Source organism: Lissotriton vulgaris, chromosome 2_1 (assembly GCF_964263255.1).
Source record: "Lissotriton vulgaris chromosome 2_1, aLisVul1.2, whole genome shotgun sequence".
Lineage (NCBI taxonomy): Eukaryota > Metazoa > Chordata > Amphibia > Caudata > Salamandridae > Lissotriton > Lissotriton vulgaris.
In genome coordinates, this window is record NC_141687.1 from 657878055 (window position 1) to 657897111 (window position 19057).

A 19057-nucleotide genomic window follows, 5' to 3' on the forward strand; every position below is an offset into this window, starting at 1 on the left:
GGACTCGACTGGGGATACCTTAGGGAAAGTATATCGATCCAACCTGTTAGTTTGAATGCTTTGCGATCCCTTGGAGGCCCGAAGCATGGTCTTATCTGCATCAGCCTTAGCAGCCATCTTTCCTCCACTCCCCAAGCTCAGAACACTGCAAAAAAATCAACCAGAGGACCAACGATTCCACTCCAGCGCCTGACGTCTGTTTCCAAACACGGTGAGCCACCACTTTCCAGATATCCGGACCACACTCCGTGTTTTGCTGTCCCTATCTCGCCAGGTCCACGACTGCCGCACCTTTCTGGGGTCTCTCTGTTTCGTGGGTAGTCTTGCCGGAGGTCCTATCCAGCGCCCATTCTCCTGCCCGGGGAGTAGTTCACAGCCTCACACTCAGCGCATGTCTTTGAATTGCTCTCTCTTCCCACTAGGAAGACGCCGCGAGTTGGCACCTCTCATGCACCTCCCTTGTCTTTAACTAGCAGCTGGTAGTCAAGGCGATCAAGCGGGGCCTCCTCAATGCAGCCTCATTATCTTTTTTTTTTTTCCTCCTTGTGGCCACCAGTGTATCCCCTCTCCAATGCGGGCCCGCCTATCTTGGCATAAAATTGCTACTCCCCAGGTCTCTTCTTCCTCAATAGCCCCAGAGGCGAGCAAACCCGATATACAGGGCACAACCCCCCCCCCTCTGCAAGGCCTCACCTATCCACCACGTTCAACACACTCGTTTGTAGGACTCAGAGATGCCGTCCTGTGGCGTTCATATTCGGCCGGTGTCTAGCAGTTCGCGGCCCCAGGTGCACCTCCACTAGTTGGCGTCCAGTACTCGGGCAGGCACCTCGGGCCGGGAGGCTCCCTCAGGTGTCCGCGTCCCCCCCGATCAACTCCGTAGCTCTGATTAATAGTGCGGATCGCCCACTCATGTCCAGGGGGAGCGTTCCCCCGCATCCCTGGCCAGACCGAAGCCGGGTAGTCCGCGGCCCCCATTGTTGTGTCACTCCAGGCGGCACCAAGGATCACGCAAGTCCCCTGCTCTTCCGGCGGACCAGGCCCCACTCTGCAGACAATGTATCTCCGCCCCTGGACCACGGAGTCAACCCGGGACCCCGCTAACAGTCACCGCCTCTGTTCCGGAGTAGGGGGGGTGAGACTCGGACTCAGGATACCCTGCAGGATATCTAGGGCAGGGACGAAGGTCGGCGGAGCAGAGTCTCTACGGGGCCATTTTGGTCGCCGACTAGGCTCCTCCGAGAAAGGGGGTTCTTAGCCCATTAGCAATCAGGATGGTGGATGAGCTTGTAGCTGGAAAGGCGGGCAAAGAAAGATCTGGTTGCTGTGACCTTATCAACATTTCAAGACTGGTGAGTGTTTGGAGGTGGTCCAACATGAGGTTGTCCCAGGATCTCTAGGGCCACTTTGAACGGCACCATTCCCAATTCTATAAATTCCTGCATCTCCATCTTGTCCTGGTGTCCCTGCAATAACCACTTCGACAAGGTCTCAGAGTTCAGCCCTTTAGAGGCAAAGCTCCTTTTGGTGCCCATGGGGAAAAGGCACATATCTATACATTGCTAGTTATCAACTCCCCAGCCCTCTTCGCTCCTTGAAGGAAAAATAGAAACATGGTAGGCTTCCTAGACAACAGCAACTGGCGGATGCCAGGATGGCACCGCCGATTCTGGAGATTTCCTCAAGACTTGAAGTTATACAAATAAAATACCTACACATTACATACTTGACATGCTAGGGCTGTGGCTAGTGCAGAGAGGATGTGGTGTAACTCCTAGGGCGGTTGATCTCAAATCTGAGAACCGGGTTTGCGTCTCAGCAATGACACTCAACATCCTGTGATTTTGAGCAAATCACTTAATCTCCTGTGGGACTTTAATAAGAATGTATTACAAGGCCAAGAAAACAATTTAGCAGGTCACATACAGGTACGGCAGGGTAACACAACAAGACGTGGCTCATCGGGCAAGAAATGTGCCACATTACTGGAAGAACTGTCACTGTTCTCACTAAATGGACTTAATAGACCCTTGATAGCCCAGCAGCCTTTACATGAGTTAAGGATAAAACTGGCGCAACCATCGATTTACTTTGGTGGACCCAGGCCTGTGTCCCCATATCTCCAACTTTCAAATAAAAGAAAGAGCCGATAGCGAGTCCCACCCCCAAACATTTACACTAGTTCGCATTCCGGAAAGGACTCGGCAAGCCGAGCCTCTCATAATAACAACCCATTTTTACAATTTAAAACTACTTGGAACGAAAACAACATAGATACCCTCATGGAGTCTTGCACCACCTTACAATCAACAGCCAATGCTAAGCCACTAGGGATAGAGGCCTGTGGGGACTTGTCATCAATCTAAACACAAAATTCCCTTACAGCATCCCCAGTCACAAAGCTTTCGGGAGCACTGGCGCACAATGGTTCACACATAACCTAAGGATCAAAAAAAGCGACTAAATAAACAGCTAAGCTCAATGCGCTCCCAGGGCTTACAGCCAACTCAGTACTCAGTTGCAAAAATGAAAAGAGACTTCGGATAGGAAATCAGGGTGGCAAAACGCACATATAAAGAGGCAGTTTGGTTAAAAATGGTTCATGTCAACCAGCAAAGAAACGTAAAAAAATTCTAAGCAAATATTAACATCTTACTAAATGGTAAAAACTGACACTTCAACTCCGACATAACGGAACATACCTGGAGTGCCCACATAACAACCACATACAACAAGGTGTCTCACTCTAGTGCAGCAACCATTGATAAAACACCGAATGTGACCCAGTTGGCCTCCATCTAATAAACTAACCTCAAAACCCCATCGCCCAAAAACAAATCAAAAACACATACCAAAATCTGCCTACCAATAATGATAAATCCCCCTAAGGCCCAAGATAGTTGCATAGAAGATAACGTGCAGCCAGCAGCACATGCAACATCAAGGGCGTGCCTAAATGAGTTTTACGCACATATCACGCAAAGGCAGGTGTTGAATGCCATAAAACAACAAAGATCCAATGGGGCCCTGGGGCCAAAGGGCCTGCTCATTGCCTTAATTTAAAGAAGATCCATCTTTCTGGTCCGCACACCTAACCCCCCTGTTGGAGACATGTACCATTCCAAAGTCATGGCGAGGAAGTATCTTCCAACCGAAATACAAAACCCAACCAATGATAGACTAATAGCACTTACCTATGTCATTGTATACGCTTCAAACCTTTTGACTGACCTAGAGGATTGGGTTAACCGCATAAAATTAATCCCTAAAACACAAACAGGATTTCATGCAGGAATGAGCACCTTAATGAATCGTATCAGCAGTTACGCTTCTGGCCGGCCGTCCATTGCTAAATCAAGCTTCCTGCATGCGTGTTTGTAGACGTCAAAGCCACTTTCAATAAGGTTACCAGAATAAAGCTATGGGCGAAAAATGAAATCTTGGGGAGCTCCCTCAAAATGGCTTGCAGCAATTATCAACCTCTACTCAAGAACGTGGGTTCAAAGAAAATTGGGGGATGTTCGAAGTGTAACCAACAAAATCTCAACCACCAGTGGCTTAAAACAGGGGTGCTTCTTGGCCCCCAGACTGTTTAACATCTATACAGCGGCTCTAGAGAACCACCTCAGCCTAACCCAAGGAGAACCCCCAAAATTGGGTAATGCCCCAATAGCAACCCTGCAATATGCTGCCGACCTTGTTCTGCTCAGTAAAACGCCTGAGGTCTACAGCGGCTGATCACTCAGCTAGTAGAATACATATCCATCGCCCAACTAGATATTAACTTCCAAAAATCGAAGGTTATGTGCTTTTCAAGTCCTCACAAAAAATTACCCTATTTACCTGGTCAGCAAACAGTAACGTCTTGGACCAGGTGGAAACATACAAATATCTGAGGGTACTATTAGATCGGCATCTCAACTACTAACCGTACCTGGCACTATGGGAAGCACAAGCAAAACAGTTGCTATTCGCATTAATGTCAATGTGGTAATGTCATGCTGTGTTTCCTTTTCCATTTTGCACAGTTCTCAACTGGAGTAAATGATTTTACAGAAGAGTATTGCCAAATTGCAAGGTCAAATGTGATGAGCGTTTCAAATAGCATATGAATAAACTATGTTTATATTTACAGAATTGGAGTTAACAAAATCCTGGCCAGTAGATGCACAGATTGCTCTGGAAGACATGTCATGGGATAATGGTAGGAATATCTTCTGAATGGCCCAAGTTAGTTGTGGATTTAATGCTAAAAAGACCCATATTTTGCTTCAATGTAATTGTTGTTGCTCTCCTTACTTGTTTCAACATTGAATTAAGGCCCAAATTAATTCCCTTTGTTTCAACACAGAGTTAAGATCTTCATTGACAGTAATGGTGGTAGGTCTGCAGTACAGCTGATGTGGTGGAGGCAGTGCCTAGGTCTTACCATATCCTTTTTACTCCTATCATATCTGGTAGTAGATTAGTGAAGCAGCAACTGCAGTATGTGTGATATTGAAGTGTGTGAAGTAATCGTAGAGACTGTAGTACCTTAGAGTACTTATTCAGGCGAAAATAACCTGTTGTATGGATGGTGGACTATCTTTTACTGCCTGGTTAGAGCCCGTTGAATTGGTCCTATTGCAGTTGGGTCACATCAATTAAAGCGGTCTGCCCCAAAGCATGGTGGATTTGTCATTTCGTAAAAAACAAATATAATTTTCAGGATCATCAATGAGTCTTAAACAAATGTCTATCAGATGTATGTATTAATGTATTTGTTATATGTATTTTTTGGGCTCAGATCTAAAATTGTGGAAGCCGGTACATTGCTATGTACCTTGCTTGCGCCACTTAATAAATGTATAACGAGTTAGACTAATAAGTAACGTGATCCAGCCCATTTAATCAAGTCCATGTGTTGGAGGCAAAAACAATTTAATGAATTTATGGACAGTCATGGTCATTGCTGTGCTTTCAGCTTTCTCCTTGGGATCAGACAACTTAAGGGTGGGCCCTACTGGTTGTGGAAATGTTTTTTCATAGCTGAATTTATTTATTTTTAAGTGATTGCCAGTAGTTGCGAATTTGTGATTTTTAATGGAACGAATACACAAAAGTGCCCTTTCAAGCCCACATGGCTGCTCCTTTAAATCCTATATCTCCAATATTATTAAATCGATGTACACCAAACGAATAAAATTACACTTTCTGAGTAAAGTTCTATCTTCAGGCCTGGTTTGATGTAAATCCACTCAGTGGCTTTAGCTGTGGGCATGAGCAAACCATCCTAATGGGTGCTAAAATGCGAAAGTATTTGTTATTAACCCGGTACCGATCTTCTTGGAAACTGGTATGCTGGGCTTTAGTGGACTATGCCAAGCGATTGCCAGATTTGGTCTAGTCTGCCCTAATAGCAATTCCTAGTTATGCCATGATAATTGCAAAAATTGCAAACAAATAAACATTCATGGAAAGATCAGAGGTCATTATTATACATTTGTCTATATTGCCCTCTTACAAAGCAGTAACAAAGATAGAACATCCAAATTTAGAATTCTTTAAAAAAAGTCTGGAACATGCATAAATACTGAGAGCCCACAGTTATTTTCCTTCTTTTGTTGCTGCTCATGCACATACAAGTACTATACATGAGGGTTCTTGTTATTATGAATGTTTGTGAACCGTTTCATATTTAAGGAAACTGCAGGTTGATAGGTTTACATTATACAAGACTGCAAAATGGGGAGGAAAAAATGTGTTTCAAGTACTTTGTGATGGCTTCATTATTGACTCATGTAGAGCGAAGCAAAACTTGTTTTGGCTTTAGATTGTAAATTAGGTGGCCATGTTTCACAGATATTTGTTTAGACGGCGATTTAGTGAATTGTGTTCAAACTTTAAGCTGATTTGTTTTTGTTAAGGCAATCTGTTGTGAGTTGAACCGGAGAGATAGAGATTGTTGGGCATAGAGTTGCGGTATGAGTTTTTTGGTAAGGGATAAATACAGTGAGTTAACCACACTTACCTTGCAAGTCATCGGGTTATGACAGTTGGTAGCAGACTTGCAGTGTCCTGAGTTCTAAGGAGAAGGCCTAACAGGTAGCACAGATCCTCCTCTGTGAGATACCACCCTGTTAATTGGTGCTTGATGTTGCACATGTACACCTCTAAAGGAGTTGCTGTATGCGTTTGTGTATGTGGCTGCCATTTTGGGAGATTAGAATAAGCTATATATGGCAGTTTTCAAGGTAGCAAGCCATGTTTCGGGGATCGTGCTGATGAGAACAGTTCACGTTTAGTAGCGATCGAGATCATGTGCATTTTTTGGGGAGCATTAGATTGCGATTACTATTAGTAATTGCTATTAAGAGGATTATAGTTTTATAGGTGCTGAACTTTAAAATATTTTTGGAATATTAGATTGTTCTGATGATGACATATTGGAATATTGAGAACAATCTGTAAATGTGCAATTGAAGGAAAGAATTCCTGTATATTTAGATAGAGATTTTACTAGCTTAGCAGATCATTTTAGAAAGTGCCTTGATGAGCGAGTAGATTAATTGATGCCTGCAATACAAAAAAGTGATGTACAATTGTTTGGGGTCCAAGTGGTAGATGAGGAAGGCTTTTGGTTAATGAGTCAGAAGGGTTGGTGACTTCCAAGGCAAGATATCTACAAGGAAGAGAAAACATTTGGATGAAAGACAGTCTCGAGGATGACACATGATGGGATATGAAATGGACATCAAACCTCACAGATTTGAATGTGAAGTCTATAAACTCCAATAAAGGGGATCACAAAGTGGTTGCTTGTGACGGATCTTCAAATAGTGGCAATGTCAAGTCAAGTTGTTACTCTGATTTGAATTAGTCAGATGAAGAAATTGTTAACCCAAAAATGCAAAAAAGGATGGTAATTTTAATGTACAGGATGATAAAGGATTAGTGGAGAGGTTAGAGGAGGATACGTTTGATAATTGGTACAGCATCAATTATTACTGCAACAGGCAACATCATTCCATGAGGCACAGTATGTTGAATATTGGCTCCCAAAAGAGATGCCTAAGGAGGTGAGGACATGTTTAAGATCCGAGTGTCCTAGTCTATTAAAGTGGCCAGTCCACAAGAATTGGATACGGAGATGCTGGTATTTGAAAGAAGTCGGCAAGGGATCAACGGAAAGGTCTGGACAAGCATAGTAAAGGTTGTCCGGACTGGCTCCTAGATGTTTTGGGCCCATTAACAAAAATATTTGTAATGTGCGAGCAAGCTGAAAGCTTATTGTTTGGTGAAGAATTTGTGAAGTACATGTCAAAGTACATGGGCACTTTCAGCTCTAATTAGAAAGTACATTACACATCTAGAGAGTTTTTGTATGGGCCAGGAACATGTGATGTGGGGGGCCAGGAACATGTGATGTGGGTTCCCTGGGAGAGGTTAAAGGAACACATATATTTTGTTTACACATTGCACAAGACCCTGTTGTGTATAAAATTCATCAGGATTCTATGTCAGCAACAGAGGATTGGAAAAAGACCTTTCATTTTCCCATGTTAAACTGAGTGGCAAACTTGCTCAGTTTTTGTAAAGATGGAAGGAAATAACAAAGGATCCTTGGGTCATAGAAACAGTGAAGGGATAGGAAATGGATTTTATAGAGAATCTTGTTGAGGTGAGGAGACCAAGACCTTTGTTTTTTCCGAAGAAGGATTAACAGTTGGTAGATCAGAAGGTGAGAGTCTTATTGGAGAAAGGAGCAATAGAACTGCCAAGGAATGATTCAGATAGTTATGTAAGCAATATATTTCTAGAAGAGAAAAAGAACAGAGGTATGAGGCTGCTGATAAGTCTTCAGGATTTGAGCAAGTGGGTTACATACAAATATTTCAAGATGGAAAATATACCTCTATTAAGAGATTTGTTGAGAAGGGTTTGATGCGCCTGGATTTAAAGGGCGCTTATTTAACAGTTACAGTTTGTCAGGAACATTGGGATTATGCCAGATTTACATCGCAGGTAAAGGTATAAAGGGTCAATTGTCGGCAATTCAGCCTAACATTAGCTTCATTGCGCTTCACCAAGATGATGAGACCGGTGAATGCATGGTTGAGAGGAATTCATCTAATAGTAAATCTGGACAATTTGTTGATCATGGTGCAGAGCAAACAGGTTTCTAAGGAGCTAGCAGTGTTAATGTTAGAGGATTTGGGGTTTGTTGGAACCAAGTCAGGAGACAGATGTTTTTTGGCTTTCGGATTCAGACACTGGAATATGTGCTGAGATTGCCTTTAGAGAAGTTGAAGAAAATTCATAGAGAGATAAGGCATGTAAGGAAGCAGACTCTGTGTCATTGCGTCACCTGGTAAGGCGAATAGGTATCTTGTCGACTTCAGTTCACACTATATTCTTAGCTCCTCTTCATTGCAGAGGTTAAAGGTGCATTACTTGAGAATGGGGATGAGGTATTTAGACAATCGTTAATGAAGAAGCGGTAGAAGAGTTGGATTGGTGGTTAAAAAACATGGAGGCATGGAATGGCCAAGCTACTTTTGGAGACATACCATAGGTGATTATAGCGTCAAATGCCAGTCTTCAGGGTTGGGGAGTGAGATGTGCTTCAGTGTCAATGGAGGGGTGAGGCAGCATGTCATCAGAGAAGAAGACGCATATAAATTATCTAGAGATATTATCACATTCCTTGCAATCAAAAGTTTGGCTAAGAATCAGGTGAAATGTATTTTATTAAGGACGGAAAATGTGTCAGCAGTGAGGTTTGTGAATAAGTTAGGGGTTTTATGATCGAAGCCACTGGGTCTGAGTAATTTAGTAGCAGATTGGAATTTGAGCCACTTTAGGGAACCGAGTGATTGAAGATTAGCCAAGACATTTTCAAAATATTGGAGATAATTTTGAGATGGATCTTTATGCCAATAGATTGAATAGTTTTCTTCAATTGGAAACAGGACCCAGAGGTGAGTGCAGTGGAAGAATTCCAGCAGAGATGGGAGAGTAGCCCTCATTATGGGTTTCCACGATTTATGTTTCAGAGGGAGATGATGGCAGTGAGGAAAAAGAAAGGGAGTTAGTTGCTCAGTCCTTTATTTGTGAAATAATGAGTGCTGTGCCCGAAGCTCTGCTTAGAACCCTTAGGCCGGCACTTTTAAATATCAGCATACTGAATACCAAAGCTGGTAGCTTGAATTCCACTTTATGCCTCTTCATTCCACCACCAAACGCTCCCTACCCTTTATTCCACTCTTGAAGGTTTCTGCTTTCTTCCTTTGTGACAGTTGTTTTCCTTTTTGTTTGTTTTTTCTCTCTTGTGCTCAGTAAGTGTCTGATGTGGAAAAATAAGTGCTGGTCCTCAAAAATTAGTGCTGGTGCTTCCCCCTGCCCCACCCCCTCTCCCCCGGCTCAAATTAAGCACTCCAGTGGCTTATTAATAGCTATTTTTTTAGGAAACACAAGCCTGGTTTCCAAATGTCTTGAAAATATTGGTAGAGGATCCAGTGTGGATTCCATGTTTCCCACAGTTGGTAACCAATGCGATGGGAGAGTTTCACAAGTTAGTGTTAGCCTGTCAACTATGTTAGATGTTGTGGACGATTTCAGGCAAGTCTGACAGATGTTTGATTTGTTAGAACAGGCTTCGAAGCTCATTAGTAAATCCTGGGCTCCTTTGACAAAGGCATATATTGTTAGTGTACTGAGAGGAATCTGGATCCCATTTCGTCCCCTGTTGTGATTGTCTTGAATTTGTTAACAGAAAGTTTCCATATGGGTGTTTCCTATAGTACTGTTAACATTTATAGATCGGCAATTTCGTCAGGTCACCTTTTAGATAATGCTTTACCTGTTGTCAAGAAATAGTATGTTTAGAGGCTTTTCCACTACCAAACTATCAGTCACTTTGGGACGTGAATATAGTACTGAGAGAACGGTGAAGTTTGAAGGGTAACAGGATGTTAATATTGGGGAGTTAGATAGAAATTCTGTTGTTTGTTTTCCTTGTGTTATCAGACTGAGGATGGTTGTTTCCATAGAAGATGGAGAACTAAGCCTGCACAAAGAACTATTTTTTATCCACGTTTGGGAGACTATGAGAAGTTGTTTGTGGGTGGATGTCTGAAAGAGTATGTCAAGAACTAGGAATCTGGGAGAACAGGATTATCACAATTGTTGATTTCTTTCAAGTTTTCCAATTGTGCAGTTTACTTCCCCAACATTAGCAAGATGGATTACAGAGGTAAGGTGATGATAACAGCTGGTGTAGCTATTTATAAATTTGGGGCACATTTTGCACAGAGTGCAGCGGCTAGAAAGGCTATGATGGTTGATGGAAATTCAAGGTAATTTTTAAGGTTGGCTGATTGGGCATATGATTCAACTTTTAAGAAATCTTATTTTAAACCAGTTGGCTGTGCTTGGAAAATGTTATGGCTACACTTTAAACATGCATAGTATTAGCATCCGTGACTTGCTAAATAATGCAGATTATCCACAATCCTGGTGGGAAGAAAATCATGATCTTAGTAAAAATGCAGAGGATAATAATATCCCACCCTATGGCTGCTTTTTTTTCTGTAGGTCAGATTTAAAATTTAAAAACACAGAATTAGATTACTAAAAGGTTGACTGGAAAATAGTCATTATTTAGACGTTGAAGAACTACATTAGCAGCAAAAAAAGAAGAAAGATAATTGCGAGTTCTCAGTATTTATGCATGTTCCAGAATGTTTCAAGATTTATAGATTTTGATGTTCTATCTTTGTTGCTATTGTTTGAGGGTGCTAAAGGAGGAATGCATAATACTGCCCCCAGTATCTTTAATAAAGTCATGATTTTCTTTCCACTATAGCTGTGGGAAATATGCATTTTGGAGCTGTGGAAAATCTGAATTCTTTTCTCGCAGACTTACTGCAATGCCAACTTTTCATGCATGTTACTGCTAATTTCACTTGACCGTGTTACCCTAACTGTACATTACACATTTGCGAATTTCATAATTTGTACTTTCACTCATTTTTACAATTTTGTACAAAAACAACTACATATTTTACACTGCATTTTTCTGACCTGGTTGGTCAATTTAGTGAATATGTGACACCAAATTTAAAATGCTTTCCATATGTAAAGATGCTATGTTTACAGTGTTTGTGTCCACAGACTAATGGCAACTCAATTAGATAGTATAATTTCTACTAAAGTTGAAGTCTCTAAAAAAATATATTTCTCATCTGAGGATGTGAATGATATGAAAATTGGCTATATGATAACCATAATACAGTTGATGTACTTGAACAACTATTTCCACCATACTCATTTTTATGTCGCTGGGCTCGACCTATTTTTCAGGCAATCCAAATGGTAAAGTCTAGTCTAGTCTAGTCTGGACATTTGTATTGCGCACATATCACGTCCAAGGAAGTCTCAAGGCGCATATCCTTGCATATCTATATTCTAAAAAAAAGCTTTTAAAAGTTTGTCTGATAACCTGGAGCACCATTACATGAACAGCTCCAAACGGCATAACCTGGCACAAACCATTTACGCAATTCACAGACTTGCACCAACTAGTGGGTTGTGGAAAGAACCCATAGTCTGCTCTGCACGTGCTCACTGCAACAGTATGTTAGTGTTGCATGCTTTTCTTTAAAGGTGTACTGCAAGTTAATCTATCTTTTCTGTAATGGTCTGAGAGGCCTCAAAATGGTGACTACTTAATTTAGGTGACCTAAAATTAAAGAGTTATGCACCTGTGTCTAGATCTAGTTGCTTTTAGTCAACCACAAATATTTTCAAACTGAATTTTTTTATAATCTTAATTACAACACATTTTCTCTGTAGTTGGAATGCTTTCTGATGCTCCACCTTTAAATGTGTTTACACTTCAGGTTCTAAGATGAAGGGACTTCGTAAATGGAAATTCTTTCCGTATTGCCCCACAGCTTGTTGAGAGGTGTATTGCGAATGACATTTTTTCTTATACAACTCAAATTTCTCTATTAGATGACTACAGAATCCTTCTTAGTGTTGTTCTGCCTATATTTATACTACCTGTTTGCAAATTGAATTACTTTTTCTGTTTTACAGATGAGGATTGCTATTCGTTTCTTTGTCGCTGTGGTGGAAAATACACTCTATTCGATAAAGAAGCTGATGCGGTTTCCCTGGTTGGCTGTGATACATGTTCATTAATTGTAGAAATAATCAAGAACAACTAGATAAACAGTGCTGTTGTATTGTGGACCACAGGAAAAACAGCAACGAAAGCTGGAAGTTCACAAAAAGGAGACAAAGAATATGTTCTTATGAATATTACATTTACGCATATTCCTCCTTAACTCGATGAACCATGTGGGAGTGTTATACCCTGGTATGGAATGATCCTGTCCAAAGTCCTAGAACATCATCTTGCAAAGAATGGACAGGGGAGATTTTTTTGGAGTCCTGGAAAGCATGTGAAGTTGCAATTAGTGCCTGCACAGAGATGGGTTTATCAAAAACAATTAAATGTTGGAATTTGTAATGAAAATCTCAGACATAAACCGGTTCCAGCGAAATAATCATCGTTTATGCAAGAGGTACATAAAACAGGCTTTATTCCAGGATTTTTCCAGCTAACCTAATGATCCATACCGTATCTTGGCTTTGTTCTGCCTATGTTTGGACCAAGGAGAGTAAAGAGAACGGTTTTCAAATGACAGGAAGTGTGAAACAAAAAGATTTCTGGTATGGAAATGTGAAAACCAAATAGTCCTTAGAAAACTATGAGCAAAATTGCCAGGAAACGGCATAAAGAACGAATGCTGAGTAAGCATGAAATGCCACCTAATAGCTACAAAAGGGATAGTGCAGCCAGTCTATTGTTACTTAATACTTGTACCACCTCAGTGGTAATGAATACAATTTACCATGGCCTGAAGGGATCAAACAGATTAGCTTGTGTGTGTGTGTGTAGGCGAGGATGAGTGGGGGTAGAGTTAGCACCTGGGCAGCTCCCCCCCCCCACCCCCCCCCCCTCCCCACCCCCACCGAAAGATGCTCCAACCAAAATTAATTTTCTGGTAATTGCAGTGAGTGGCTGTGTAAACAGGTTTTTCTTTGCAGGTGGAGTGTGTCTTTTAGGTAGGAAATGCTGTATTATTTGGCTGGCATAAGGCAGAGTAGAGGGCTAAGGTGTTCCTGTTTTTATACCATATGTACCAAACAAAATGGTAATGGATGGAATGCTTGAATACATCTCAGTATGCAAAGAAGGTACGAAGTTCCTCAGAAGCTATAGACAGGGAGAGGAGATACTATAAGGTGAGGGTGGTCAGAGGTAACCACACACCTAATCAAAGATATGAAAAAAGGGGGGAGTCCCCTCTGCAGCACTACGGCTCTCACACACCCAGCAAGCTAGGTGTTATGCTTCATCATATGAGCCTCATCAGGTCGGCGCTGCAATACCTGACGGGCTCCCAAAGAGGGACTCTTTAGCGGGGATCTTTTGTTCCTGCCGGTGGGTGCAGTGGGGGTGAGGGGCCTTGTGTGTGTAGATGTAAAGGAAAGTGGATTAAAACAGGTCTGTTAATCCTAACCATTATTTTATTCATAAGGTAAACTGCCTGATTAAAAATATAAAGAGAGTGGCAGTGCACTAGATGCAATGTGTCTAGTCACGTAGCCCTACTCTCAGTTGATTGACATGTTTCGTGCCTCTAATGTTTGGGGGATTTGGGCACTTCCTCAGGATCAGAGTGAAAACTATCTACACTACGCGGTCAAGTGAAATCTACGTACCACGTTCTCAGGTCAGTGACCTATACTGTTGTCTAGAGTTGCTAGCAACAGTACCAGCGGTTATAAAATGGACACCGATGGTGATCCCGCATGTGAGCACACCGAGCCTGCGACCTACCCTTGGATGGTATGGAAATGTGGAAAACAAATAGTCCTTTGAAAACTGAGGAAAATTGCCAGGAAACGGCATAAAGAACAAAGCCTGTGTAAGCATGAAATGCCACCTAATAGCTAAAAAAGGGATCCTGGAAGCAATTATAGGGCAGCCAGTCTATTGTTGGAGAATTCTTGTACCACCTCAGCTAGTAGATGAATACAATTTACCATGGCCTGAAGGGATCAAACATATCCATAGGTAATGGATGGAATGCTTGAATAAATGTCAGCCACTGCTGATCACTAGGGTCGCGTTCTCTTTCCATCTACACTAGCACTCTAGACAGAGGCTCACCTTATGAAAAATATACTGACCCTGCTCCTCATGGGAGCAGTCATTCTTGAGATGCCAGGTGAGGCACCCCTTTAGAAGGGAGCATTAAAAATCCCAGACCAGTTTTGGCCTAGTTGGACAACATCAGTATAGTACATCTGGAGTCAAATAGCATGCTGAGCAAGGGACCCACGTCTGAGTATAGTTGTCACACAGAGCATTCGCTGCAACAAACAACAAGGTGATAGATGGAATGTTTTAAATAATCTCAGCCACTGGTAATCATTCTGGACTGTCTTCCTGTTCATTTCTCATTCACCAGGACACTGCAGAAAGAGGCTCACCGTTTGCAAGTCCGTATTAGCCTTGCGCCTCAAGGGAACAGTCTATCTTAAACTGCCAAGCCAGAAACAGCCTAGGACCAGTTTTGGCTTCTTTGGGCTTTGTCAGAAAGGTGTGGGTGTACCTGTCACACTTTAGACGTCAACTGCAACAAACAAGAAGATACATGGTATGCTTGAATTAATCTCAGCCACTGGTGATTGCTCGGGTCAGCATTCCAGTCCCACAACCACCCTGGGGTTGCTTGTGTTCCCTTCTGTTCGGCAGTTCGTGATGGACTGCTCTCACGAGGAGCAGGGTCCGTATGGATTTGCAGACCTGAGGCCTCTGTTTTAAGTGCCACATTGAATGAAACACACACTTTAATGCTCCCCAGAGCGTGTTTCAGTGGTTTAGACAAGTGGCTCCTAACCTTTTGACTTCTGTCATGGGACCCAGATCAAAGCAGTTTCAATCATTTGAACCGCAAAATAATACATAGAAAATACTACAACAACAAAAAGCTTTCAATAAACAAATATACATATTATGAAATATTGTATTTAATTCACAAACCCATACAAAAAAACGACACTTAAATTTAAATAGGAAGTTTGGAGCTTTTCTAAATTCAGTTAAGACCACTTATCATCCATACTATATTCTGTGTGATGCATTTGCACTCCTCCCATGATTTAATCTGAGAATACTAACTTCATCTTTTTTTGGGGGGAGGGAAGATGCCGGACGCTTGAGATGGCTGTGTGTAGTTTCCCTATCAGTTGGCAGGTTTATCCCCGCACCTGCTGGCTTTAGCACAATTAAACATTCTGGGTACTACTACAACTACCATAGCATTATTGGTGAATTAACCCACCTGGACCTCACTCTGCTACGAAATTGTCCTGAGGCAAGCGGAGCTTGTACTTGCCTGCCATAGGTTGCAGGAAGTGGCAGCCAGTGCAGATCGAAGACGCCCGCAGCTGACTGCGTACAGAGCGCTTTAAGTCCCAAGACAGCTAGTGGCAGAGGTAAGGTGACTGCGCCCCCTGCTGCCCGGAGCACACTCATCGGCGGCAGTCCCAAGCACAGACACGGCTCCAATGTCCGCTCCACGACCTGGGCACCAACTGCAGGTCTCAACCTAAATCCTGACCGAGACCTCAGCCGAAAGGAAGGGGAGGGAGGGATTGAATCTCCCCAGCAACGCGTGCCCGGCACAACGGTATTGGAGCTGCTTTGCAGCTCACCAGCCAGGACAGCTTTGGGTCAAGATCAACAGCGATCCTCCAAGGGAAGTCAGCAGAGAGATATGCAGGATGGTGAGCCGCCTGTAGCAAGGTGAGGAGATTGTCCTACCCTCGGATATTACATCTGAAGCCTCGGGGGAGATGGCGGCACAGGCAGAAGCAACTGCAATAGAGGAGGTAAAAAATGTAATTCAGGAGGTGCCGGCAGAGGAGGGTGAGAGGGATGCACTAAAAGACACAGCAAAGGATAATGCTGAGCCACGTGAAACCCCTCCGGAGGATAACATAGAGCGCACCAAAGACATATTTGACAAAAACAAAGCTGTGAGGAAAACCCACATGAAAACTCAGGCTGGCTTAGCTGGGGTAGGTGATGTAAATCCTTTACGATTTATTCAGAAGGGGAAGCAAAACCGTCGCTCAGCCCCCTGCGCCACGGGGGTGGTGAAAGAGGGTAATGATTGGGACCCTGATCCAGAGACAAACAATTGCTTCTTCTCCCTGTAGGAAGGAACCTGGTCAATGGATGGATCAGAATCAAGTATGGAGTCAAGTGAGCTAGAGAGCTTGCCTGATACTAACAGAGTGGACTCAGCAGTTACTGCGCGCAAAGGGACCAGGAAAGCGGATGGCCATGATAGTTAGGGGGGCAAAGATCTCTAGTGGGATTAATCCCTGGGTGACTGGCTAGTTGGAAGTGCGGCTACTGGGCTGCAAGAGGTTTACACAACTGTATCCCCAATCCTGGACACTATCCTACAGTATGTTATGTCGAAACGCGGAGAGGCCCGGCAGGATAGCTGCTGCTCGCAGGCTGCAACATGTAAGCTACAGGGGTTTGTCAGGAAGATTGCCAAGACATGCAACGCCATTAGCAAGTGGTTGATGGACCTAGAGCTCAGAGCTGCTGCCTTTGAGACCGATATTTCAGGCACCCGTGGACAAACACAAGTACCTGAATCCCAACTGATCAACATACAGTGGAAGTTGGAGGACCAGGAGAACCGCCAAAGACGTAACAGCCTCCAGTTCTTAGGATTTCCAAAAGGGAGAGAAGGATCGAACATGTCGCTGTACATGGTAGAGTTGCTGAGGAAAGCTCTTACGGAACTAGAAGGATGGAACTGGCATCATGAGGTTCAGCAAGCACACTGAGTCCCCTTCTTCTTGCTACAACCTGTCAAAGCTGACTCAAAACACAGCGCTGTGTGTGTGACAAAAAATGGGGGCATTGAAACAAATACCGTGGCAAACTCTTTGAATCCCCGACGACGGAGCTGGCCATGGCCAGAGCTGGACCTATATGACGAAATGCATGCTAACTTTTTTTTTTTTTCCTGATTGTGGTGTATCTTGATTCAATTGTGTCGATGTACATGTGACTGATTTCATGACTGCTTTCTTTCTAATAAAAAATTATGTTAAAAATAAAAACACAGCGCTGTGCTAGTGTACTTTGGAAACTATTTACTGAGACAAAATATCTTTGAGAAAGCCAGACCTGAAGGTCGACGATCTAAGGACATCTAATTTTTTGCCAGGCCGGATTTCTGCCACGTAATTGTTGAGCGCCGGTGGCGGCTTCGTCAAATGATTAAACCATTCCAGGAGAAAAGCGCACAGGCTTTTTTAATGAACAAGTCTCGTTTGAAAGGGATCTGGGGGAGCGGCACCAATTCTTTACCTCAGAAATTAAAGCTACGGAGTTCCTTGCTTAGGGTGGGGTATAACCTTAGGCTATTTTGGCAGGGCAAACCCCCTACCTTGTCTTTAAGGTTTTAGTGAGCAATACACTTGCTAAGATTGATTTAGGTGGTGGAGTATAGGTTATTGGGTGGTAATTGATAGGTAATATTAGCTACTTGTTTGGGGAGCTACTCTCCGTCCACCACAGACCAACGCAGGTCTGTTTTCCCTCATTATAGGGGTGCGAGAGGGTGGGGGGAGTCGCGTTGGCGTTGAGGGGGATTGTGAGTGGTGGTGGAGCAGGGGGGAAAAAAATCTAAAGAACCAGCGAGGAAAGTAGCTAACTGTAGAATGGATATTAGATTGTTTACCTGCTACACATATGGGTTCAATAAACATTGTTTGTCTCCACGACAAAGCAAAATGTTGTAGGGTGGGTGAGACATTAAGATCCTTGGGATTTGACATAATATGTCAACAGGAAACTCATATTCTGTGGGATAGGAGAGAATCTATCTTGATTTCAGGATATACACTGGTGGCATGTTCTACCCAGCCCTCCACGATTAGAGGGGCGGCTATTCATGTGTTAAATAATCTGGCATCGGCCACGTGAGTCTTGGTAGATAAGTGGGGGTCGGTACCTATAGGGCTGACAATATGCACCATTTATAGTTCTAATCAGTACGACCCTAGGGTATTGAAAGAACTTGAGGTGGAATTAGCCTCCTGGCCAGATCCCTTGATAATATGTGGGGATTTGAATATCAATTTGGATGTTAGCGTAGCTCTGACTAACCAAAATCAGGGGAGAAATCCACAAATGTATAAGGCATCAGCCGCATTAAGGGTTAGTCATGGCTTAGTGGATGTCTGACCCATGAGAATTCCATAAGATTCGGGTTATACGTACTTTTCATTTCCCCACAGGAAATATGTGAGATTAGATTATTTCTTTGTGTCCACCACACTCCTTAATGATACAAGCATTAGGAAATTATCCAAAATACTTTCAGACCATAAACCATTGGTTCTTGATATTAGGGTAAAAGGGCACATAAACCCCTGTCCACATAGGAAATTACTTGCTAATGACCTATTTATAGAACATATGAGGGTTTGGGTTCAACACTTTTTTGATATGGATGGATTTAGTGCCTGGAAGGAAGTAGTTTGAGATACGTTTAAGGCAGGATTAAGGGGTGAGGTCATTAGATTTATAGGACAGAGCAGGAAAAGTCAGCAAGATGAGATGCACCGGCTGACCGTACAGCTTGCTTTACTTGAGGAGAAACACAGTATTGCAATAGCCCAGAGACAGGAAGAACAGCAAGCTCAACTACAGCTAAAAGTAATTCGGATTAAAGCAGAGATTAATAGCCATTACTATAAAAAGGTGGCAGAAGCCTATCAAGCTCACAGCAGAGAAAACTATGAGTATGGAGAGACAACTGGCAAGCTCCTGGCTCTGCGCACAAGGCAGAAAATGACTAGAAACAATATTGCTAAGATCAGAAAGAAAGATTGGGCTTATATAACGGATCCAAAGGAGGTCCTTAAGGTATTTACAGAATTCTATAGGGAGCTGTACCAG

At 42.8% G+C, this 19057-nt stretch overlaps 1 protein-coding gene across 3 annotated transcripts in view; it reads left to right on the forward strand.

Annotated features, from left to right (window-relative positions):
• DNAJC24 (DnaJ heat shock protein family (Hsp40) member C24) overlaps positions 1-12698 on the forward strand; it is a 369076-nt gene extending 356378 nt beyond the window's left edge. The window contains exons 6-7 of one of the 3 annotated variants that reach the window (XM_086955819.1): positions 4136-4204; positions 12082-12698. In XM_086955819.1, the coding sequence (XP_086811945.1) occupies positions 4136-4204; positions 12082-12212 (200 nt within the window). In that variant the 3' untranslated portion in view covers positions 12213-12698. The remainder of the gene's footprint in view (positions 1-4135; positions 4205-12081) is intronic. The other 2 variants (XM_086955818.1, XM_086955820.1) reach the window with 2 other exon arrangements.
• Positions 12699-19057: the final 6359 nt, after the last annotated feature.